Source organism: Tachypleus tridentatus, chromosome 12, assembly GCF_004210375.1.
Source record: "Tachypleus tridentatus isolate NWPU-2018 chromosome 12, ASM421037v1, whole genome shotgun sequence".
Taxonomy (NCBI): Eukaryota; Metazoa; Arthropoda; class Merostomata; order Xiphosura; family Limulidae; genus Tachypleus; species Tachypleus tridentatus.
In genome coordinates this window covers 15909261-15933076 of record NC_134836.1, presented here as the reverse complement: position 1 = coordinate 15933076, position 23816 = coordinate 15909261, and the positions used below count along the sequence as shown (strand labels likewise).

Below are 23816 nucleotides of genomic sequence, written 5' to 3'. Positions count from 1 at the left end.
CATGGTGATACACAACCACAGAAAGTCCTAATGGCACTCCTGTTTTGTTTTTCTGCAGATCATTCTTTTATTTTGCCAGTCATCATATTAATTAATTGAAAATAAGCTTCAAAATTTTAACAGCATTGCCTGTCAGAGAAATGTGCTGTTAATTTATTTAATGATATACCAACTGAATATGTACTTACATGTTCAAATATTTCAGAAGCTGCACAGAACACAGACAGAATTGCAGACCATCACAGGATTAAATATTCACAGGTTGAAAAGAATAATGCACTCTTTTCAAAAAGGTATGATGAGAAGTTCTATACCATATTTTAAATGTTAACACAAAATATATTATTCTGTATTTGTAAATTATTCATTCCAATTGGTATAAGGCCCTCAGATAAACTTAGTAAAATCTTTAAGTCTTTTAAAAAAATCATAAACATTCACAAACTATTCCCACACCATAACAAGTATTAAACTATTGATCCCAATATTATAATCATAAGGCTTGCTTTTAAAAGTAATTAAAAAATATATTAAATTTCTTAATTTTACTCTGTCTAATAGTAATTTATGTGTTGTCCATGTTTCATGTATTGTAGTAGACAGCGAAATACTGTTGAGTGATGCGTGATGATGAGAAACTCACATGAAGTAAAAAAGTATCTCAGGACAGTTGGTATGGGTATTAACACTTTTATTAATAAAGCAGAGAACAACATTCTGAACTTTTAGGTCATCTTCAAGTTAATGAAGAGAGAGTTTACAACTGACCATTGCTGGGCACATTTCTTATGGATGAGAATGTAATTAGGTACAGGATTGTAGGGGGCATTGCAGTTAGATGAAAGGTTATTAATTAGTATGGGTATAAAGGTGTTCCTTTATATTGGCTCAGTTTTGGTTTTAGTTGTTGTATGAGTAGGGCTTCTTTGATTTTGCATTTATTTATATTTGTTTCTCTACTTAATATTTGGGTGTTTTCTATGGTTATGTTGTGTTTATTTGACTTGCAGTGTTAAAAAATGTGTGAATGTGTTTTTTTTTGTGTTCTTTGAATCTGGTTTCCATTTTCCTGCTTGTTTCTCTAATAAAGAAGTCATGTTGCATTGTATTTTATAAATAATGTTTGTGTTGTGTTTGTCAATGTAGTTTTTAAAAAACATAGTAGGGACTTTAGTTTTGTACCTGGTTTCTGAATAAATTTTGTGTTTATTGGAATGTTGTATTTTATAATAAGTTTTTTTCAGATGTTGGTTATTTTTTCACTGATGTCAAGAATGATTGGTATGTAGTACTGTAAGGTTTTGTAGTTTCTTGTATATTGGGGTTTATTATCATTTCTTTATGGTGTTGACTGTTTTGTTGATCTAGGTTGTGTGTGTATAATTTTTTCAATGGTTTTTGGAGAAAATGTGTTGATTTTGTTGAAGTGTTGTTTTATTTTATTGATTTTATCATTAATTTTATCAGGTGAGCATAACTTTGTGGCTATGTTTATTTGGTTTCTTAATATGTTGAGTTTTTCTTTTATTTCTTGTGCTGAGTTCCACATGAAAAAAGCTACACTGACAAACACAACACCAACATTATTTATAAAATACAATGCAGCAACTGCCACAACTTCTGTATTGGAGAAACAAGCAGAAAAACAGAAACCAGATTCAAAAAACACAAAAACATCTTCACACGTTTTTGAACACTGCAAATCAAATTAACACAGCATAACCATAGAAAACACCCATATACTAAGTAGGGAAACAAATAAAAACAAAAGTAAAATCAGAGAAGCCCTACTTATACAACAACTAAAATTAATATAAAGGAACACCTTTATACCTATACTAATTAATAACCTAACATCTTACTGCAATGCCCTCTACAATCCCATGCCCATTTACACTCTTGTCCCTAAGACATGCTCAGCAACATTCAGTTGCAAGCTCTCTCTTCGTCAACCTGTAGATGACCTAAGAAGGTCGAAACATTGTTCTCTGCTTTATTAGTAAATTTGATAATACCCATACCACCCATCCTGAGATATGCTGTGAGTGATGGTGTCACTATAAAAATACCCACTAACAACATACTTGGTCTCCATGTTAGTGAAGGGCCAAAATCTGTCATAACATAGAAAGTGAGAGACCATAGTGTTGAAGGCCAGATGAAGCATTCTTCAAATGAAAGAAAGCTGGTTCCACTTCATGACAACTCTGGTCTAAATCCAACAGAAAGATATTAGACCAATAAAGGAACTTGCAATTCTACCTTTCATATTTGCACATACAATGTAAGACCTTGAAAAATTAGTGGAAGAAATTAAGGAAATGAAATGGGGCATCTAGGGCCTAAGTGAAACCAAGGTATAAAGAATTACTGCCCCATTAGCTTATTATCTCACTTATGTAAACTATTCACAAGGGTGCTACAAAAAGATTGGAAATAAATTTGGACGAACACCAACCAAGAGGACAAGCAGCTTTGGGAAACATTTCTCAGCAAAGATCATTTACATGCAACTAACCAGATGTTAGGAAAATCAAATGAATACAATTTATGTTTATGTGTAGGATTTCTTGATTATGAAAAAAAAATCATTTGACTTTTTAGAACACAGCTCAGTATTAAATGCTTTAGCTACAGTGGACGTAAATCTAACATACATTCAAATCTTATATATATAGAGATGCCACAGTGAAAGTGAAGATGTATCATCAGTGATTAAAATAGAAGGAGGTGTGATGCAAGGTGATCCAATAGCTCTGAAACTGTTTACAGCAACTTTGTAAGAAGTATTCAGACAAACTGAGTTAGAGAATGAAGGTATAAAAATAGGTGTTGAAACATTAATAACTGAATTATCTGTATCTAACAAATTTACAAATAATAATACCTGTGGCACTTAATAAATCTAGATTTTTACATAAAATGCCTAGAGCATATATGAAATACAAATATGAGAAAAGCAATAAGTACCTTCACACAGTTTTTTTGCAGTTTACATGATTCTAGATTAAATTTTTCATCCTTTCTACAGTTTCAGGTTTACCATAAAAATATTTGATGCTTCTTAATAAATAAGTTTCTATGTATATTTTTCTACCTTATATAGGTGTGGATTACGTGATGATGAGAAACCCACTTAAAGTAAAAATGTATTCTCAATATGGCTGGAAGGTTTATTTAAACTTTAATTCAAGTAAAATACAGAACATGGGTTTGGATTAGTTTTTTTAGAATTTTCATGCAAAGCAACACGAGGGACATCTAGGCATAGTCATATTTGATTTTGAACTGACAGATTAGAGGAAAGGCACTTTGTAAACAATGCTCACTGCTACCTTTTGGACTACGTTTATCTGACAAGATAATGGAATTTGACTGTCATTATTATAATCTATGGCCACAGAGTATAAGATGCATTTTTGTAGCACATACTATAGACCCTTAGATTCACAATCTAAGCATACTTGGTTCAAATCTTGAACAGAGACAAAATAGAATTGATTATGTATAGAAACTACACTGAAAGTTATGTTCAATGATTCAATAAAGAATGAAAGAGAAAACGATAAGCATTGAGTTTGTATCATGAGTAGAATATTCTGACATATTTTCTATCAACTTCAAGATATTACGATGTATTCATTCAAAAGTATTTTTCAGTTGGAATTCCATATCATTGAAAAACTGTATACTGCAACTTTTGGATTTTATGATCTTTCATGTAGTAAGTATCAGATTAAACAATTTTCAAAGTTATGTGATAAGTAAGTAATACTTTAACATTATTAGAGTAAATTTTTTTGAAATTGTTATAGTGCAAAAGTGTCAGTTAAGTGGTGTGTATTGGAGGAATGTGTGCATTTTTGAAAGATAAAACGTTTTTGCAAATCAGTATTTTCCTTTTTTCATATTTGGGAAATAGCATTACATATTTTAAAACTAAACTTAATGTTTAATTTCATTGAATTAAAAAATGTCACATTTATGATTGTATGTACATAATATTTCAGATGTAAATTATTCTGCAAAAAAGGGAATTGTTACATGGACAAAGGTATAGGAATATTATACATAAAAATGGTTCAAAGGAAGTCACAGCTACTAATAAAAGCAGACAGTAACATAGGTAAGCTTACTTGTTAAAATTATTATAGTGTTTATGCAGTTAGAGGTGAGTATGATATCAGCTGATTGGGATCTTCAGAACTTTTAATTTTGAACACCCTTACTTCCACTCTCACTTTAGCTTTATTCTAATGAAAAGTTAATTTCTATGCCTATCTAAATATTGACATGAATTATACCCCACTATATCGTCCTTAATGATATTAATCTTGTAACACTCTCCACATATGTTGATGCAACATCTATACTTGATGTGTACATAAACCCCCTATTATTCTGTCTTATTAATTTTATCTCAACAACAAAAATTACAAATAGTGTTACATGTATCTCTTCAGTGCTGTTACTACATTTACAACTTTTGATTTTTTTGTTCTTTTGTGGAGCTACAGTTTATTATTTACCTTGATTTTATGATACAAAATTTTGTATCATACTTGTTATATTTTGAGTATTTCTTCTGTGGATTATGAATCTTCATCTTCTTTATTGAGAGAAACTAGATTGTCTGATTACTTGGTCCTTTTGCCTTTGCCAGACATTTTTGTACATGCAAGGAAATTTACAGATAAATTAGGAGGGTGCTGCCATGCCTTGTCCTTATTTTTGGATCACCATGTCTTGGCTTTCAATTACCTGGAGAACCCTGCTTTGAACTCTTGAGAGGTTAGACCCTCTGCTTCTTATTGGAGGCTCTTGACAAGAGGCCACAGCTCATCTTTATCTATTCCAGTTTTCTAGAATTCATCTGTCACTTACAACAGTTTTGCATTTATGATCATTTTTGCAAATTTCATAGGATTTTAGTCCTTTATTTTTTATTATGTTAATGACTTCTGCTCCTACCTTGATATCTTAGTTGGTTTGTTGCTAGAATCTTTTCAAGAGAGACAGATGCTTTATTGGAAGGACTTGACTCTTAGAAAAGCTTCTTTTCTCATATAGTCTATTTTTGAATACCAAACTCCATGGAATCTTGAATAGATGTGGCCTGTCTAACTTTTTGACTGTCCCACTGTTCTTCTACAGGATGATTTACCTCATCTCTCAGTCGAGTTTCCTGTCCTTCTGCTTCATTAAAACTCAAAGGTGATTTTCGACCTTACCAGCAGGGATCATCCTCCAGGTTGGAGCACAGGTGTTGGGAATTAGATCTTGTGGTGTCTCATTTCAGAGGGTGTGTGTCGTTGGTATGGGAGACGTTCATCATAAATCAGTGGGTCATTCAAGTTCTCTTGTGTTTATTGGTCATTCAGTTCATATATCTTTCTCTTCTGTCTCTCATGCTGGTTGATTTCCATTCCTCAAGAACCCTCTTACTCCCAACCATTTAGCACAAGCCATCAAAAATGTTCTGCACAAAGAAGCTATAGAATATGTCACCTTCTGTCTTAATGATTTTTATTCTCAGTTGTTTGGTGTACCAAAAAATATGGATGATTGGTGACCAGTCATCAACTTTTCTCATCTCAATTGCTTCCTTCTGCCATCTTGGTTTCCAATAAAATCATTTCTTTTCTTTTAGTAGCTTTTTTTACTTGGACTGTGGAGGACAAAATTTAACATTTCAGATGCCTTCAAATACCAATCTCAGAGTCTTCAAGGCATTATCTATGTTTTGCACACAACAACCTGGTTTATCAGATTTATGCTCTCCCAGTTGGTCACATATCTGTTCCATACATTTTTTACCAGATAGTTTGCGCTTCTTTATATCACCTTTACTTTCTTGGCATTCACACTCACCATTACATGGATCACTGGCTTCTTCTTTTCTCTTACCTCCATTTGACAGAACTACACACTCAAACTCTATTATCAGAAGCTATGACAGCTGGGTTTCTTATCAAAAAGCAGAAGTATATTCTTACTCTCATACAATATCTTATCCATTTAGAGATGTTTTTCAATTCCAGACTAACCTGGGCCCAACCTTCCTTTCTACACTTTCACATATTAAATTGATGGTTCCTTAAATACAATTGTCTTTTTCTCCACCAGCACACACAGTTCTATCTCTTTTGGAGATGTGAGCATCCTTGGAATCACTTATTCCCTTGGGTTGGGCTCACATGAAGACCCTTCAATGGCCCTTACTGGTCCAGTGGAACATTTGCACAGATGTGCTGAATTATCCAGTGAAACTATCAGAATCCAGTTTGCTGGATATCAGCAGGTGGTTGAACAGAAACAACATTAGAGTTAGGTGTTCCTCCCCCACCTCCATGACCAGAGAGGCACCTGTTCACAAATTATTCTCTTGTGAGCTGGGGTGCTTGCATAGACAATGGAAAATTCAAGGGACATTGGACAGTAGAGAATGCTTCTGTCCAGGTTAACATTTTAAAACTTTTAACAATTCAATAAGGAATGACTCAGGTTGTTATGAATTGTCATGAGGGAAGGTGGTAATGCTTTATTTGAACAATTCAACAGTTGTCTTATACATTTCAAAACCAGGAGGCACTCACTCTACACTGTTTTTAAACAATTGATCATTTCATATGGGTGAACAAACATCAGATTGTTTTCCTTGCTTCTCATGTTCCAGGGTTAATGAATCTAGTAACCAACCAGTTATCTCATCCCAATGGAGCTCTTCCTACAGAATGGATGCTTCATCTTCACATTTTTCATTCAGTCTGCTTTTCTCTAGGGACAACACAGATTGGTGCTTTCACCCAATATACTGGAATACTTGGCTCCCATCATTTTGTTGCTCACTGCCTCACACTCTGGCCTTAAGAGTAGATACTCTCAGCCATGATTACACAGATCTTTTTGTTTTCCCTCCAGTTTATTCTGCTGTACAAAGTTCTGACACTGATCCACTCTGTATCCTGTCAAGTTCTTCTGGTGGCACCATATTGGCCAGGTCAGTCCAGTTTTCCACTCTTTCAGTATCTTCAGGAGTGTCCACCTTTTTCCCTTCATCCCTGGTCATCTCTTTTATGTCAACCTCAATTGAACATTTTTCATCCAGCAGTCATTGTTCTTCAACTTCCCTCCTGGCATTTTTGTAGTCATTGTATGACATCTTAAATGGCATCCTTATTAACATGTTCTATTTAACCTTTGGAAATTAATCAAAGGAAGGGGATTACTTTTTTTCAGCAGTCTCTCAGACATAGGTTTAACCCTTTGCTTCCCACTGTGCCACATGTCTCTCAATTTTGGACATAGTTCTTTGACAAAGACATGGTAGCATCATCTGTTCCCTTGAATAAGGCTGCTGTATCATCTGCTTTTTATTTTTTTAAGAAATGAAAAGATTATTTCAGCTTATTTGTCCTTCTCACTCTTTCGAGGTTACTAATTGGAATAACACAATTGTTCTACATGCATCATCACATCCACTTATTGTACTTTTGGAGTCATGTTTACTATATCATTTTGCACTTAAAACATATTTTCTTCTGTTTTTGGCTGGTGAGCATTGATATCCAGATGTATTTGAGCTTTGTGTTTGTAGGACACTTTATCCTTCCAACTACATTCTTTTGTATCAAGACAAAGTATTTCTACCTACAATTGCAACAGCTAGAGAAGGTTTCTTTCCTTTTCATCTCCCCACTGTTTTCCTTTTATGTGACCATTGAGATCCAGGTCTTCTTTTGGTGGGAAGCCAGCCCAGCCTACATGAAGCCTCCTTGTTATTCCATTTTATAGATGACACTTCATTATCTGGCCTTTCTTTTTGATTCTCTCTCTTACTTTTATAATCATGGAAGAGGCTTCTCGAATCCTCATAATTTTGCACATTGAAGTGGGAGTTTGTACACTTAGTTGTTGCATGCAGTCTCTTCATGATTCCAGTTGCTCAACATGCAACATCTTGTAATTTTCAGATTGGATTCCCATCATATTATATTCCTACTATATAGTTATCTCATGTTGCCATTTCTATACTCTTGCCACTATACCTTGGATCTAGCTTTGCATTCACAGCCTATAATTCAGACAATAAGACATGGAACTTCATCTGTATGGTTGAAGCCTGGAGAAATATTGTGGTAATGAATGGTGTTGACTCTGTAGGTGGTTGGCCTTTAATGCCAGCATTTAGATTTTCAATTTATCTTGGCAAAGAAGCAAAGAACATAACTGTTCAAGAAATAGTGTACCTCATTGTATCTCAATTTTCCACACCTGTTTTTTATGCAGACACTTGCTTTATGGATCTTGCCCTCACAGGCTCCTCCACTTTGTTAATGTGTGATTCTAGCTAAAGTGTTAAAAGAGATAAGTTTACATTTTCTGTACCAAAAATGTATTTCTGATTATTTCATTAGTTATGTTACATTAATTTTTGCTAAATACCTTGTCATATTTACTGTTATTGCTATTGCATCTTTCTTGCTTTATTATTATTATTATTAATGAACTTTCTCAAATCTTGTTATGTTTAGTTTTTTTCTGTACCAAGGGTTTAACTTTATTTCCTTTTGCACATGCCATATGCTACATGAAGTGATAGAGGTTATTTACAGTCAGAGTAGCTATGTTAAACATATATTATGGTTAAGATATTAGAGTAATTATGTTTAACTGAATTATATTTTAATCAGTTAAGATATTGTTGTTTTTCACTGTATGATTAATTTTTTAAATTTAATTTATCATTATTTTGTTTTTTTGTAACTCGATAGACAAACTATCAGATGTCAGGCTGCTTTAAAGTAACACTTTGGAACCATTTAATGGGATTTCATTGAACACAAAACATTGTTAGGATGAACTTCTATACATGTTTTCTCTTACAGATGTTATGTTTTTTAAGAACATTTAATTTATAATAGTACATGAAGCAAACCTAACTTAAATGTTACTTTCATTGACAGTATTAGATAGAATTTTAAATATCAAGTTTCATTATTTGTAATTCATTGTCAGTGTACTTTTAAAATAGAAAGTGTTTTGCATTATTTGCTGAGCATATTAATTTAAGACAATATCATCTAAAGTTGGCTGAACCTTGTGAGATACATTATTAGTTTTATAGCTGAAAATGTCACAAATAGTAAAGGTACCCAACTGAATAGACAGTGCATTAAAATTCTCATAAGTTATGAATATGAGAACAGTATGTGTAATTAATTATACTTATTGCCAGGTTGATTTTTAGTTTTTCTCTAAGTAGTAGCTTGCTTTGAACATAATATTATTAGTACAACTTTATGGCTGATATTGACATAACTATAGGTTAATTAGTTTTGTTACTTCATTCCAGTCTGGAAACCAGCAACAAAAATCAAATTAGAAATGTCAGAAAGTAAGTAGTTCAATGAAGTACACACGTTCAAACAAAAATTATATTCATTTAGGTATCTTGTGTTTATAGTTTGTTTTTATACTTTTCGTTTTTGTTCTAAGTTTTAATCTCTTCTCGATTATGGTTCATTGACTGGTATTGGGTATGTTAAGACTTTATAACCATCCTCCATATGTTTGTGTTTTATTACTTAAATAATTAGATATCTTTTGTTAATTTTATTATTAAACTTCTTTTTTTTTTAATTGTTTGGTAAATGTTTCAAGATTTTTTTCTCATTTTTTATTACAGGTGACATTCTGTTAAATATTAGACTGAATTCCACTGTGCAATTGAAAAGGGTAGGGAAAAATAATGTTCTTATTGTTTACAACCCCAATCCTTCTTTGGACCTGAAATCATCGACTACAGAGCCAGTTACTTTTCTGATTCATGTAAATACTAGTGAAGAAGCAGATGAGCTTCTCCTAAAACTAAATCATTTTATGTCTTAGAATTCCATATTTTTCTGAAGTATAACTCTGGTGCTTTATCTATGCCACTCCAGACAAAAAACAAAATGTCAAATTTTTATCATTAGCATTGCACATATTTTAGTTGTTAAATTGACTTAGACACAAATTCTGAACACACATTATTTAGAAAAATTGTACAAGTTTATTAATTATTAAAATATTGAAAAGAGTCTTAATTTAAAAAAAGGTAATTTGTTGGAATACTATACATAAAATATTGTACACTATTTTTATACCTTTTAAATTAAAAGACTAGTGCATTACTTGTGTAAATGTTTATTGAAATACTTAAAAGAAATTTAACTGTAAAAATAATGCAAATATAAACTAGCATTTAAACTTTTTTTAATCTCTGTATTTGTAATCTCTTATTTTTTGAAAATTATTTTTACTCCCTAGTTAAAATTAGTGATTTATCAGCAAACACATATCAAGTTAACTTTTTCAACTTATGCATACAGTCACATTCAGAAGTTGTAAAAACTTCATCATTTGCTGATTACAGTTATCTGTATCATTACATGAGGTTGTTTTGCTTTTTTCATGCCAACATAACCTGAATCTTGCAAAAACATCACAAAAAGATTTATTTTGAGTTTATAAAAGTAATTTAGATACTATTGCAAAATACTTCCATGCTACAGAAAAATATCTGTAAGATCAAACTGTATAAACGTTTAGAATAAAACTTTCATAATTACTTTACAATGCTGTTTTCTAGTAGTGTTGTACTTATTTCACAAATTTGATTAATTTATAATTTTATATTTTAATACAGAAAAAATTAATGTATATTTCCTTTAAAAGTTTGTTATTTGGAGCTATTTTATTATAGTCAAATAACAATATTATAAAAGAATGTCAGTGTTAATATTTTGTAAAACTAGTATGATAGAGTAATAAAACTTTTGTGGTTAAAATGATTGCTTGTCATTAAAAGAGTTTTGTAATTGTCATTAAATTGGAAAATAGTTAATAAATATCTGCATTATCTCTCTTTTATCATTCTCTCTGAGGCTCTTCGCCAGAATCCTGAAAGGGTTTCTGGGGATGTCAGCTCCCTTCTTTCCACTACTTTGACTCATTTGTCGTCTTCGGCTCTGAATTTACATACATAGTTTCTCTGTTGTTGGGACCTTCTAGGTCATGATGTGACATTAACTGACATCTGCTCACCATCATCTTATCTTCAGGATTTATCTATGGCTCCAATTTCTGTGGTGATACATCTTTGACACAATCCCTGATGGTTTAGAATCATGAATTGGATCAGTAAAACAGCAATCTACCCTATCCAACCTTGTTGCCTATTTGTTGTAATTGGAGCCCAAAATGGCACCTGTTATCATTTTCCATCCCAACCCTTTTCAGCCATTACTTGTCCCTTTTTCTCAGGGGTCTTAATTTTATTGTTTTCTTGGATGACACACGTCATGTTGCCAACAGTATCGGGGACTAGTCAGTAGGAACACAGCTTGTTAATTTTTTTTATCACTGGCATCCTTTCATCCTGGGTTCTTCAAGTTTATCTGAAGGATTCATGATCCCATTTTTTCTCCACTTCCCATGTCTTCTACACCTGTTTCCTTCCCTCTGACTTGAGATAAAATGAGCAGCCAGTGTCTTTCACAGGCAGTCAGGAATTTCTGTCTCAGCAGGCCAATAAACCTGTTCTACATCCTTCACCAGGATTTTATTCTAGGCTTTGTTCTCAATAAAACTGGGGATTGGAGGCCTGCCATCAATTTTACTGCTTCAATCCCTTCATTTAACCATTCCATTTTATCATGGAGTCATTTTTCACTCTATAGTGAGCATTTACTCTGGGCTTATGAAGAATGATGATCAAGATCACCAGTGCTTTTCTCCCCATCTCTATATCATCATGGTCTCATCAGTATCTTCAGTTCATCCATCACAGGGTGATTTATCAATTTTGCATCCTCATACTCTGGTGTTGTGAATCCATCATTGTATGAATGACTTGTTTCTTCTGGCTCATTTCAAAGTGGACTCAGTCATCCGTACTCATTAGCTCCTAGTAAGTATAGATCATTTGAGCTGGTTAATCGAACTGGAGAAGTCTATCCTCCAACCTACCTAATATCTCGTACACTTATGCGTTTTTTCTGGCAATAATCTCAGTCTGACCCAACCTTTTTCATGGCATCGTTCCACAGAACTGTTATTTCACCACACTCTTTCAGCTCCCTCATGTTTTGTTTGCAAGGTTTTATTTCTTTTGGGGATGTCTTCAGTAATGTCACTGGACCTCTCAGGCATGCACATATGCAAGCCCTTCAGTGGTCTCTTCACAGTTAGTGGAACCTTGCTCAAGATCCCCTGTTAGCTTCTTCCCTGAGGGATTGGTGGGCTGCATTAATCAATCACCAAAAAGCTTTGAGTCTTTGTTCTGTAGGCAAAAAGTATTTGCATATCAACATCCTTGAGCTTCTTGTGGTCCATCAGGTTTTGAATCACTTCCATCCTCTCACCAGTTCTGCAGTGGTATCACGTATCAGTAATAAAAGGGGCAACTGGTTAAGATCTCTCTATTTTTGAACGATGGATCTACTATATTGAGTTACATTTATCTCATTGCATGTCACATTCTTGGTGCTTGCAGTGGATCGTCTTTCCCACCTCAACCAGATATATCCAAAGGAGTAGTCTTTAGATCCCCCTTTGTATTCTGGCTGCTTTCCAATCAGTGGGGTTTTCACTACATAGATGCATTTACTGCATACCTCAATCACATGCTACCACTCTTTTGATTCAGGTACCTCATGTAAATGCCTTCAGCTAGGAGTGGTTCCATCCAATTACTTCATTGGTTGTTCTCTCATCTATAGCACCCTGTGTTGTGTTCTTTTAATCACTTCTCCAGCTCAACTACGGTTTCCACAATTACAACAACTATAACTTTTTACTCCAGAAAGTGTATTGATGCAAGTGGACAGCCTTCCACTGTTGGTCTGCAACTTGGGCATTCTCTGCTGACCAATCTACTATGGCTCGAGTGATGGAGTTTCTCTCTCTCTCTCTTTTTTTTTTTTTTTGTATACTTGGGGGGTCTTCAGTCTCTTCATTCTTGGTAAAGGATAAGGTGCCTTATCCCATACCTTTCATTTTTTCTGATACCCTCAAGTTTTTACTTCCCTTTTCCTTACCATGTTAATGTGTTCCTTCGATTTTCTGTAAGGAACATAGTCTGGTTAGGAAAGCTGACTGTGATACTTTCAACATGTAACAATGAGAGGCACGTAAATTTTAAAAACCTTTTTTTGTTTACTTTTCTGTAAAAGTTGAAAATTCAAAAACATTTACAATTAGAGAAATCGTCAATCTGTCGTGCTGTGTGATAAAAGGTGCTGATTTTAACTTGCTCAAGCCTTTGAGTTTCTTTATCTTGTTGAATATGAATATGTCAGCTTAGGTGATGATCACTACTATGCCTCTTGAGGTAAAAAAAATTGCTCACTTGTAGGTGGTGACAGCCTAAGTAATAGAATATATGATACTGTTCACATACTTTATATCTTACTGAACTTTAACCAGCTAGTTTTCACTGTTATTTTCTTGTACAACTAGGTAGTGTACCAAATTGGATGCTGTTTTTACCATATCTGAGAAACTGGCAATTATTCACTTGTAGAGAGAACAGCACTTAACTACTGTATCGTGATGTACAAGTTGCATCTTGAGAGCTGTGTAGAAGACAGCTATTATTGCTGCAACAGAATATACTTGCTTTTACATAATATGTGTGAGCTTTATACCTTCAGCTATAGAGTGATCGTATGAAAAACTTTGATGTGTAGTTGGAGTGCAGGTTTTAACAATCACCACTTTATTCTGAAACCTAAACTCTTGTCTCTAATAGCCAGCCTAACATCACTGCTATTTTATTGTGAACTTGTGAAAGAGCAATATCATGCTCTATTTACTGCTTATTCACTTATTTTTCTATGTATCTTGTTAAACTTTCAAGTTTCCATCCATTGAAATGGAAAACATTTAATTTTAAACGTGTAACTTAAGTATTATGCTTACACCATGAAATCTCGAGGAAAGCTCTAATTCTGCATCCTTGAAGGTCCATAAGCCTCTGCTAGCTCCTGTGCTCTGCAGATGGAGAAATGGAGTAGAAAGTGGAAATATTGGAGGAAATGAGGAACAGTTCGGCTTCTTATTTTTCTGGCTCTCAAGATATTGTGCAGGAAATGGTCATATTACCTGTTTGGCTCTCTGGTAATCAAGGTGCCCCCAATTTCCTACCAAAGAAGATAAAGCAATCGCCCAAGGCAGAGCCACATCATTAATAGCCAAATGGGAGCAAAACACTCTTAAATTACCTAAAGATTGTTAATATACATAGCTGTTGACAGGATACCAGAAGTGGCTCCATCATAGAAAGGAGATTTAAGAGTACCCAAAAGGAGATCATGATCTGAGGTAGCCAAAATATGGTTTACCGAGTGTGAGGACCACAAGCAAACAAACTTTCTCATAGTCCACAGAAAAATTTTACAATGCAAAGAAAATCAAATTGGACTAAAAATGGAAAGGTTGAAGGGTGAGCCAACAGCTAATTGGTATTTGCTGCAGCTGAATCTCTCATATTTGACTACCCACCTCTTTCCAGGTTGGTGGAACCCAAGGACCACCTGCAGAGGCCCTCTACTACAATCACAGAAAAGTTCTATTTTCAGACAGTGATGCATTGGAAGTGTCATTACAAAACCAAGATTGAGGCAGACTGTGATTAGTCAATTACCTTCTAGGAAGAGGGAGTTAGGGCAATCCATGGCCATGACAAATGTTAAGCAAACAAAGAGTGTAAATACGTATGTCACTTATGTTCATCATTTTGTTTTAAAGGGTTTCATTTCATGTTATTTTAAGTTTGTTTAGCACATTTTAAGGTGCTGTATTTTAAGTTTAATCTTATTTTTAGTGTAAGATTTTGTCTTTTTTACTATTATTTTGAATTTTATTTGACTATTGCTCAATAATTTCTTTCTTTTTGTGCTTTAAACTTTCTACACATGATCAACAGATAATTGTTTCCCAACTTTTGTGTTAAGTTCTTTCCTATATGTACCTGCCATCAGTGTGGTTTTATATATCATGTTAAATGAGTAATTTGATAAATATGTATATATATATTTAATAAAGATACAAGTCACTATATAGTTATGGTTAAATTAGTATATGCACTATCTGTAAATATTTTATTTCAAGGGTTTTTACTTTTATATTGTAAACGTTATAAACGTATACGACTTTAATTTTATAATGCCTGGTGTTATGCTTTAAAATTTTTTATTTGACCATGTAGTTTACAAAATGTATTGTAAGGAATTGTTTTAAATTTTGGTAAGAGGTTTGCCAGCATATTATAGCTTGTTTTTAATTTTGTAACTTTGTATTAATTTTGATTTATTGTCTAACTTATGTTATAATTTCTGTACTTTTCTAAAATTTATTTTACTGTATTTTTACAAATATTCTAATCCTGTAACTTTCTAAATTCGTTTGAAATCACATGAAGTATAACCTGAGGTGTTACATTTTATTGCTTAATTAACCAGTCAAAGAACACACCTGTTGTTTCATGGGATATTTGTATTGTGCCTTGCTTGATCTAGTGTTTGGAAGATACATTACAGTTGTCACATGGAGCAGTTATATTTCTGTATTTTGGTGTCATTTGTTAGCGAGTAGCGGAGGGAAGAGTAAGCTCCAATTCCAAAGGAGTCAAGACATACTATAGAAGATCTGCTTTGGCTGAAAATACTCTTCAAGTTTCCAATAGCGCAGATTTCGTTCAGTACTCCTATTTTAAACACAGTTTTCTTTTGTATTAAATTATTTATTTTTTAACTTCAGCATTATATCATAACCTTTCTACTAGATATTTAATTTATTTTGGAGTTTGTTTGCTGTTTTGCCTTTATTTATTTGTAGTTAGTGGTTATAATATGTGACTAGTAATCTGCCATTTATGTGCCCCAGACATCTGTACATACCATAATCAAGGGTTTTCATCTGAAAAAATAACAGATTTGTTTTGAATTTCGCACAAAGCTACACAAGGGCTATTTGCGCTAGCCATCCCTAATTTAGCAGTGTAAGACTAGAGGGAAAGCAACTAGTCATCACCCACTGCCAACTCTTGGGCTACTCTTTTACCAACAAATAGTGGGATTGACCATAACATTACAATGCCCCTATAGCTGAGAGGACGCGCATGTTTGGTGTAACTGGGATTCGAACCCGCAACCCTCGGATTATGAGTCAAGTGTCTTAATCACCTAGCCATCCTAGGCCAAATAACAGCTATACAAAATGGTTTTATGACACGTTTTACTGTTGCATACTTCTGAAACCTCGAGAATGAAATGAGGACTATTAGTATTTCATAAGGTGGTGCACCATTCAAGTCACGGGACACAGCACCTATGGTTTTCCATTGGGTTAAACTGTTAAAACAAGTGCTGGATAAAACGTGTCTTTTTACTGTAGTCAGATTATGGAAAGCTATAAGAGAGGAGTGGTGTGCTTTGAGCCTGAAAATGTTATGATGGAGTCTTTTGCAATGGATAGGAATAGCAGCAGAGGTAAGATGAATAGACTGAAAACACTCGGGGAGAAGCTATAGGGGAGGTGAACTTTTACACTGTGAAATGCAATAAGAGTGATTATTGGGAGCTTCTTGCTCAGAGAAATGTGTTGTTGAAAGATCCTACCCATCAACTAAGATATTCATGAAGGAGTACTTCAGCTCATGAGATGTAAATGTAAAAATTTTGTTGTAGGTTAAGTCACTCACAAGTTTAGGCATATTACAGTCAATATAAAATGAATATATAAATCTAAATCAAGTTTGACTGTACAGGAATTACTTTGAATGGACCACATACATTGTGCATAACACACGAAAATTTTGCATGTTCAGTAACAACACGTTTGCCAAAACGTGATGCATACTTCATTTCGGAAAACCTCCAATCGACAACGTTAATAACATATACGTGCTCACCTGCAATATTTCTAAAGTCGCATATTGGTAAATGTTTGTCTGAATGTTTCAGAGTAAGCATATATCCATAGTAGCTGTTCATCTAGTTGTATTCGGTATTGAAATTATGAAGATGGATTTTCTTTTCGCAAGTTTTTTTTATTTTTTCAATTGACAGAACTCTACCATCATCTAATGGAAATTAAACTGCAAGGCTATAGTTTAAAATGCAAGGTCATCAAATAAAGTATTACCAGACATGGCAACAAGTTCAGACTTCAAAATGTTTTTAATGTAACATACTCAACTTTTGTGTACAGAGATACTTTTTTGAAATATGCACTTCTGAACTTTAGAATTTACACGTACAAAGTAATAAATTTGCATACATCTAATTCTGATACCGAATGCAGTTACCATAGTAAATAAATAACATTTTTTGAAAGTTTAAATATATAATATATTAGAACTACAAACCCAATTCATCTTACACACCAATTATAAGCCTAGCTTAAATGGTATTTACACTGCGACTGGCTAATGGAAAATGACATCACTGCCTGGCCACTTTGCATATATAAAGTGCAAACAACTGACAGGTGTGCAGTGCTTGTTGCAGCAACTATTTATATTTCAGAATAGCAGAATGCTGTGTTATGATTAAATGTTTGCACTACAAGAAAATCAATATGTAATATACTTGCAGTTTCACCAGTCATTATGCTGGACAGAAAATCCAAGCAAGCAGGCACTAGAAGATCTTCCTAAAGATAAAGCATGTTGAAGGTCACAAACAGGTTTAAATTTTAGAAAATGTTATGTAGTGTTAAAGGATATACAGTGACAAAGAAATAATAAAGGAATAATTTCATGAAAGAACCATGCAGCCATAAATTTTGTGCACCTAATGTCACAACATGTAAATTACACATTGTTTAGACATCATACCTAGCACGTTGTTTTCATTTGCATAGTGATATTATATTAAGCTACTTAGTTTTTAGATAAGCAATCTAATTGAAATAGTAGATAACTGATATATGCTGTTTTTACCATAGTTTATCTTTTTGTGGAGTTCTTAATACTTTATCTTTGTTTAAATCATTCAAAGTTTGAACCTTGCTTCTTTCCTTCTGCAACAAAAATATTCTTGCTCTTAAAGCAGCTATTTTCTTGTTTTCTTCCACTTGTCACCTTTCTGTGCTTTTCAATAGTAGCTTCAAATTCTATTGTTACATTGTTCTTGTTTAAGTACCAAGAATGTTGAATATTTTGAGAACCCAAAACAGTTGATGAACAGACACTATCTTTAATGAGTTTTTTCATTTGTTGTTTTTGCACTCTCACTGCACTTTCATTTAATAACACTTCATTATCACTTCCATTTCTTGTAATTGATGGCAGCAATAAACAGAGAGAATGAGCGGCACCTACCTTTAATTTTGGTTTACTTTTTCAACCAAGTACTAAAGTGGTCTATATGCGACAGACAATTACGAGCTTGTGATTCATGATGATGAGAAACACTTGAAGAAAAATGTATCTCAAGACAGCTGGTATGGGTATTAAAACTTTTACTAATAAAACAGAAAACAACGTTTTGACCTTCTTAAGTCATCTTCAGGTGTTTTTTTGTCAGCCTAAGGTCAAAACGTCATTCTCTGCTTTATTAATAAAACTGTTAATACCCATGCCAGCTGTTCTGAGATACAATATTATGAGCTTTTATGCATATATCAACCTAAATTTTAAGCATGGGTTCATCTTTCTTGGAAAATCTATAAAAACTACTACTACTGTATTGATTAAAATTAGAATAAACAGTTATAGCATATTCATGATTCCATGTCATGATGATATTTTTTCATAAGCAAAGAGAAATGCAAACTTAAACAGAAGCAATAACAGATTTTGTGATTTCACTGCAAGTGTCTCAACATGGCATGAAAGATGACGAGGATATGTGGCCAGGCAATGAGGTAACGTGCCATGAATCATGTAACATGTATTAAGAGCAAGCCTTGAAAGAGTCTTCATACTGAGAAATTAAAATAGATATCTATAATAAAATAAAATTTTAAAGGTTTTTAAGTTTAATTTGTTCCAGGAAGATTCTGGTGAAAATAACATCCTGGAAAATTCAACACTGAAGTCAAGCCTTGACAAGATCTTGTAGGAATGACTAACAGCACAAAAGTTTTCAATTCAATCAGCTGTAAGCTATATGTGAAAAGACAGCCAGAACAGGATGGTGTGATAAAAAAATTCATGCTAATAGTGAAAATTTACATAACCTCTCAATAAAAGTTACTATACCACTGTGTGAATGATACATGTCTCACCTACACTGACATCAAACATGAAGGGAGTAAAATAAGCAAGAAATCCTAAAAATTTGTTATTGAGAAACTGCATAAATTGAGAAAATAACTGCATACAACAGCCACTAATGAGTTTGGATATTTAGAGAATTATACATATATCACCAATACTGACTACATCCATCCACTAGTTTGTGTATCATACAGATATGAACAGTTTTGGTCTCATTCCTATTTAATGCTGGCTTTTCTTTTATTTGAGCAATTTTGTATTTTAAGTGTCAAAAGATTCACTATGATTTTTAATAGCAAAGTGTTACAAAGCATTTATTAAATGAAACTGTTTAGCCTACTAAAATATATTACTGTAACATGTACATAAAACAAACAAGATCAGACACTCACCATATAAAGAAATGTTTATTGAGAAATATGGAAACAACATCTTGACCAACAGCCCTTTACTGTATTTTTGCGAGAATAAAATGGCTTTTGCATGATATAGGGTATAAGATAAACAAATATATTCTTAAGCTGAAAGATAGGAGAAATAACAAAAGTACATCTTGTTACAAAAAAGAAAATATCACCTGCAAATATGTCAACACCACACTGTGAATGATGTGGCTTTAATGGGAAATTCCAAATACAACAGTCATTCATATCCTTTCAACATGCTTGATATATTATATGATTGATCTTTAAAAGATATGCTATTCATTGGTCAAATTGGTTGCCCCCTTGTACAATTCATATGAACATCTCTCCCATACAACAAACAGTGACACTACAAAATACACAGGTAGACACTTCAGTAAGTATTCACACAACACGTTCTTTATAATTGGACTTAAATTTGCTATTTCCAGTGTAACCTAGAAAAATGTTTTGTTTTGAAATAAGGCATTATTAAACCTCTTGGAATGAATCAAGACTTTTCATTTCTTTAATTTTATCCATCTGATATATACTTTCCCACAATGGTTTTTTAATTTATTTTTATCATTTACTAGCTAGGCCACTGAAGTTTTGATATCAAACTACTTTTTTTAGCAAAATGTGTTGCCTTTCTTTTTGATTTACAAGTTACATCCCAAATTGACAGTCCCTTTATATTAAATTTCCATAATACCTTTTAATCTTGCTGGACAATACTCAATGCATGTGCTCGTTTTTCTGTGGTTGTACATCTAATTTGTTATCTTTATTCATGTTCAACTTTGTAACTTGTTTTACTTCTCATAATTTTCTTCTATTTTAGCTTAAAGACATGTTCTGCAGGTTTTGAGCCATGCATTGTTCTACTTTTTATGCTTTATCTTTTCTAAAAGTCATTTTATTCTCACTGAAAACTCAATAAAGTGCTGTTGCCTCAAATTGTATTTTCACATTCGTCAATAAATTTTATTTTGGTGAATGTTTCACTTTATTTTTCTTATAAATTTTGTAATTTTCTCACCTAAATAAACAAGTCTTCAAATTACTTTTATAAATATTTCTCATCATATCAATCATGATCATAAAAAATAAAGCATTTATGAGTTTAAGTTCCAAACTATTATTGATATGGAACTTAAGAAATTTTACAGCCACCAATAGTTTTTTCAAAAGTATTATTGCAATCTGAAATATGATAAAATTATATGCTAGAAGGTATACAGTGACTGTGCTAAATTAACCACTGTCACATACATATAGTATATAAAATTTGAATTCCTTAATGGAGATCAATTAGTAAGCACTTTTAAACTGATAACACTTTAAATTAAATTTCTAACGTAGTTTTAGTCTTAACTTGTAAGATGATAATGCAGAATTTATGTTGAAGGTATTTATAACATAAAATATTTATTCATTTGAATACATAAACATTCTTGTACTCTGGTGTGACAAGTATATGATGATAGTTAATGCATTCACAAGCAATTAATACGTATTAGAACAGGAATATAACAAGATAGCTTACATATATTATTTTTATTATTAGATCATTTGGACAATGTGCAAAAGTATGAAGTATAGTGGACCTTTTTTTGTGTATATACAGCTAAAGTTCAACAAGTTTCAATGAGTTTGACAAATAATTTATACTTCCAAAAAACATTTTCTATAGCACCAGCCATTAAGTATTCCTTATTTTAGTCTTAACTATATGCAAGTACAATGATAACCCATTCATCATAATTGCACCATTAAAACTAGTCACATATCACAAAAGAAAGATATTTAGAACTGACAACCAAAAATTTTTTAATTGTACTTGTACTACTTTTTATTTTTCAACCATGTTTTAGTTTCGTCTCCACTATATAAACCATTTTGCCATTTGTAATTGAGCAATGTGAATATTTTTTAAATTAAATATTGTACATTTACAACTCATTCTTAAATATTCAAATATTGCTTGTGCAAACTACAAAAAAAATGAGAATTAACATGATATATATTACACACACAATTTTTATGTTAAGAAGAATATTTTATTTAGTAGGGTGTATATTGGGAGATGTGTTAATGTAAATGTGTATAAGCTACAGAAATATTTAATTTCTTTAAAAAGGTGTTAATGTAAATGTGTATAAGCTACAGAAATATTTAATTTCTTTAAAAGATCAACTGTTTAAAAAAAGTGTATATAAAACATTTAAATTCTTGAACATTTTGTATACATATTCAGTGAATGATCCCTAGAACTTATACTATGCTTTCTTTCAGATGATGAATCTTACCCAAAGAAAAGTAACACTTCAGTTGGACAAGGAAAAGTGCATTAGTCCTAATATGAGTTATGCTTACTTTAAATGTGCAACTGTGTTGAACTTTATGTTCTATGTTTCATTCCTGTAGAAAGCTTTCAAATCATTAAATATTAAACAAATAGCAATAACCCTATAACACTTAAAATTTATGATTTCTGAATGAAATACAAAAAATGAAGTACATACTTAGAGTAAACATAGACAAATACTAAACACTAATATAGTACTACATAAACTGCAAAATACCCTCACTGATGAAGGTGAATGATATTAAAATATTCTTTTTATTTACAGAATAGGCCTTGTAGTCCAAATGTAGTCATTTTGTCCTTTCTTTTCTTGTGGCAGTATTTCTTTAGTTATGATTTCTCATAAAAAAGCTAGACCTGAAAATGAATGCATGAAAAGAAGTGAGGATTTTTTTCCTCACCATAATATATATATATATATATATATATATATATATATAAATGTACAATAAGTTTTTTTTTTTTTTTTAGAATGCTGCTGCCTCTTTTCTCCATATATTATCTGACTGTAGTTGTATTAGTTAGAATCTCCCGTTGCAGAAATGAGATCATTTGTTATTATTTCAGTGATAGATGATCTTCCATTCTGAAAATAAAACAAATTTACAAATTACATACAACATTATTTCTAGCCAAGTTAAACTAACTCTACTGAAATATAACTGACAAGACTAAATAAAGGTTATTTTATTTTATAAATTACAGTTAAAAACAAGAGTGCTGTTTTTAAGGCACAGAAGATTAAAAGTACAACTGACACATCTAAAGAAATCAGTTTGCTAGTTTTTACTAATTCTTTAATTTTATGAATATTAAATGTAATCAATATAACTTTAATAGACAAAACTGGAAAAATTATTTTAAGCATTATTATCCATGCCAAAATGAAGATGGAAAAATCAATGGCTTATTTAAATTTTTTTGCTAATATTAAGATTTTGAGTTTTGCTGGCTATGATTAAAGACTAAATTGTAATCCACTTGTTGCTATTTCTTGTAAGTCATTAAATAGTGGGAAGGCACCAGAAGATTGGAAGTCTTAATGATACTCCTTATTTCAAGGGAGTTGATAAAAATTATCTCAGTAATTATAGGCCTATTAATCTTACATCAGTGGTGTGAAAATTTCTTTGAAACTCTGATAAAAGACACTTTGCAAATTATTTAACAAAGTTTAAAATTTTCTTGAATGATCAGTATGGTTTCATTATGGAAAGATCTTGCTTTACTAATTTTTAACACTGTTTAAAGAGGGTACTGCTTATGTAGAGGAGAGTGTGGGTGTAAATTTTCAGATAGCACTTAACAAGTTGTCACAGGCTTAATAAATAAATTCTCTTTCTAGTTGTGGCCAATAATTGACTCAATGGTTAAAAAAACAATTGGCCAGGTAAAACACATCAGTCTTGTTATAAATGGAGCTCAGTCAAACTGAATATGTCAGAAGGAGGGTGCCTCAAGGCTTAGCATTAGGACTTTTGCTCTTTACGATATACCTCAATGATATAGATGAAGAATCGTTAATAAATTATTTACATTTGCCAATATTAAAATTCTAGCTACAAGAAGGATGCTGCTGGTTTATAAAAGGATTTGGATTATTCATGAAACAAATGAATAGAAGATGCCGTTTAATTATAATACAGGCAGTTATGCATGTGGGAATATCACATTTAAATTATGAGTATAATTTTCATAAGAGAAACATTAACAGTGGTAGGGATATAAAGGATATTGGCATTATAGTTGATCAGTCTCTTAAACCACCCAA

General features: G+C 32.4%; 2 protein-coding genes across 8 annotated transcripts in view; one reads left to right on the top strand and one right to left on the bottom strand.

Annotated features, from left to right (window-relative positions):
- The window catches only part of LOC143234974 (nuclear pore complex protein Nup50-like), a 59785-nt gene extending 49168 nt beyond the window's left edge, over positions 1–10617 (top strand). For 2 of the 3 annotated variants that reach the window (XM_076472673.1, XM_076472672.1), the window contains 4 exons: positions 206–293; positions 4011–4126; positions 9356–9397; positions 9689–10617. In XM_076472673.1, the coding sequence (XP_076328788.1) occupies positions 206–293; positions 4011–4126; positions 9356–9397; positions 9689–9891 (449 nt within the window). In that variant the 3' untranslated portion in view covers positions 9892–10617. The remainder of the gene's footprint in view (positions 1–205; positions 294–4010; positions 4127–9355; positions 9398–9688) is intronic. The other variant, XM_076472674.1, reaches the window with a different exon arrangement.
- A 6589-nt stretch (positions 10618–17206) lies between these two features.
- Positions 17207–23816, bottom strand: part of LOC143234968 (nuclear transcription factor Y subunit alpha-like) — a 44198-nt gene continuing 37588 nt past the window's right edge. For all 5 annotated transcript variants that reach the window (XM_076472661.1, XM_076472664.1, XM_076472663.1 and 2 more), the window contains one exon: positions 17207–22631. In XM_076472661.1, coding sequence (XP_076328776.1) covers positions 22563–22631 — 69 coding nt within the window. In that variant the 3' untranslated portion in view covers positions 17207–22562. The remainder of the gene's footprint in view (positions 22632–23816) is intronic.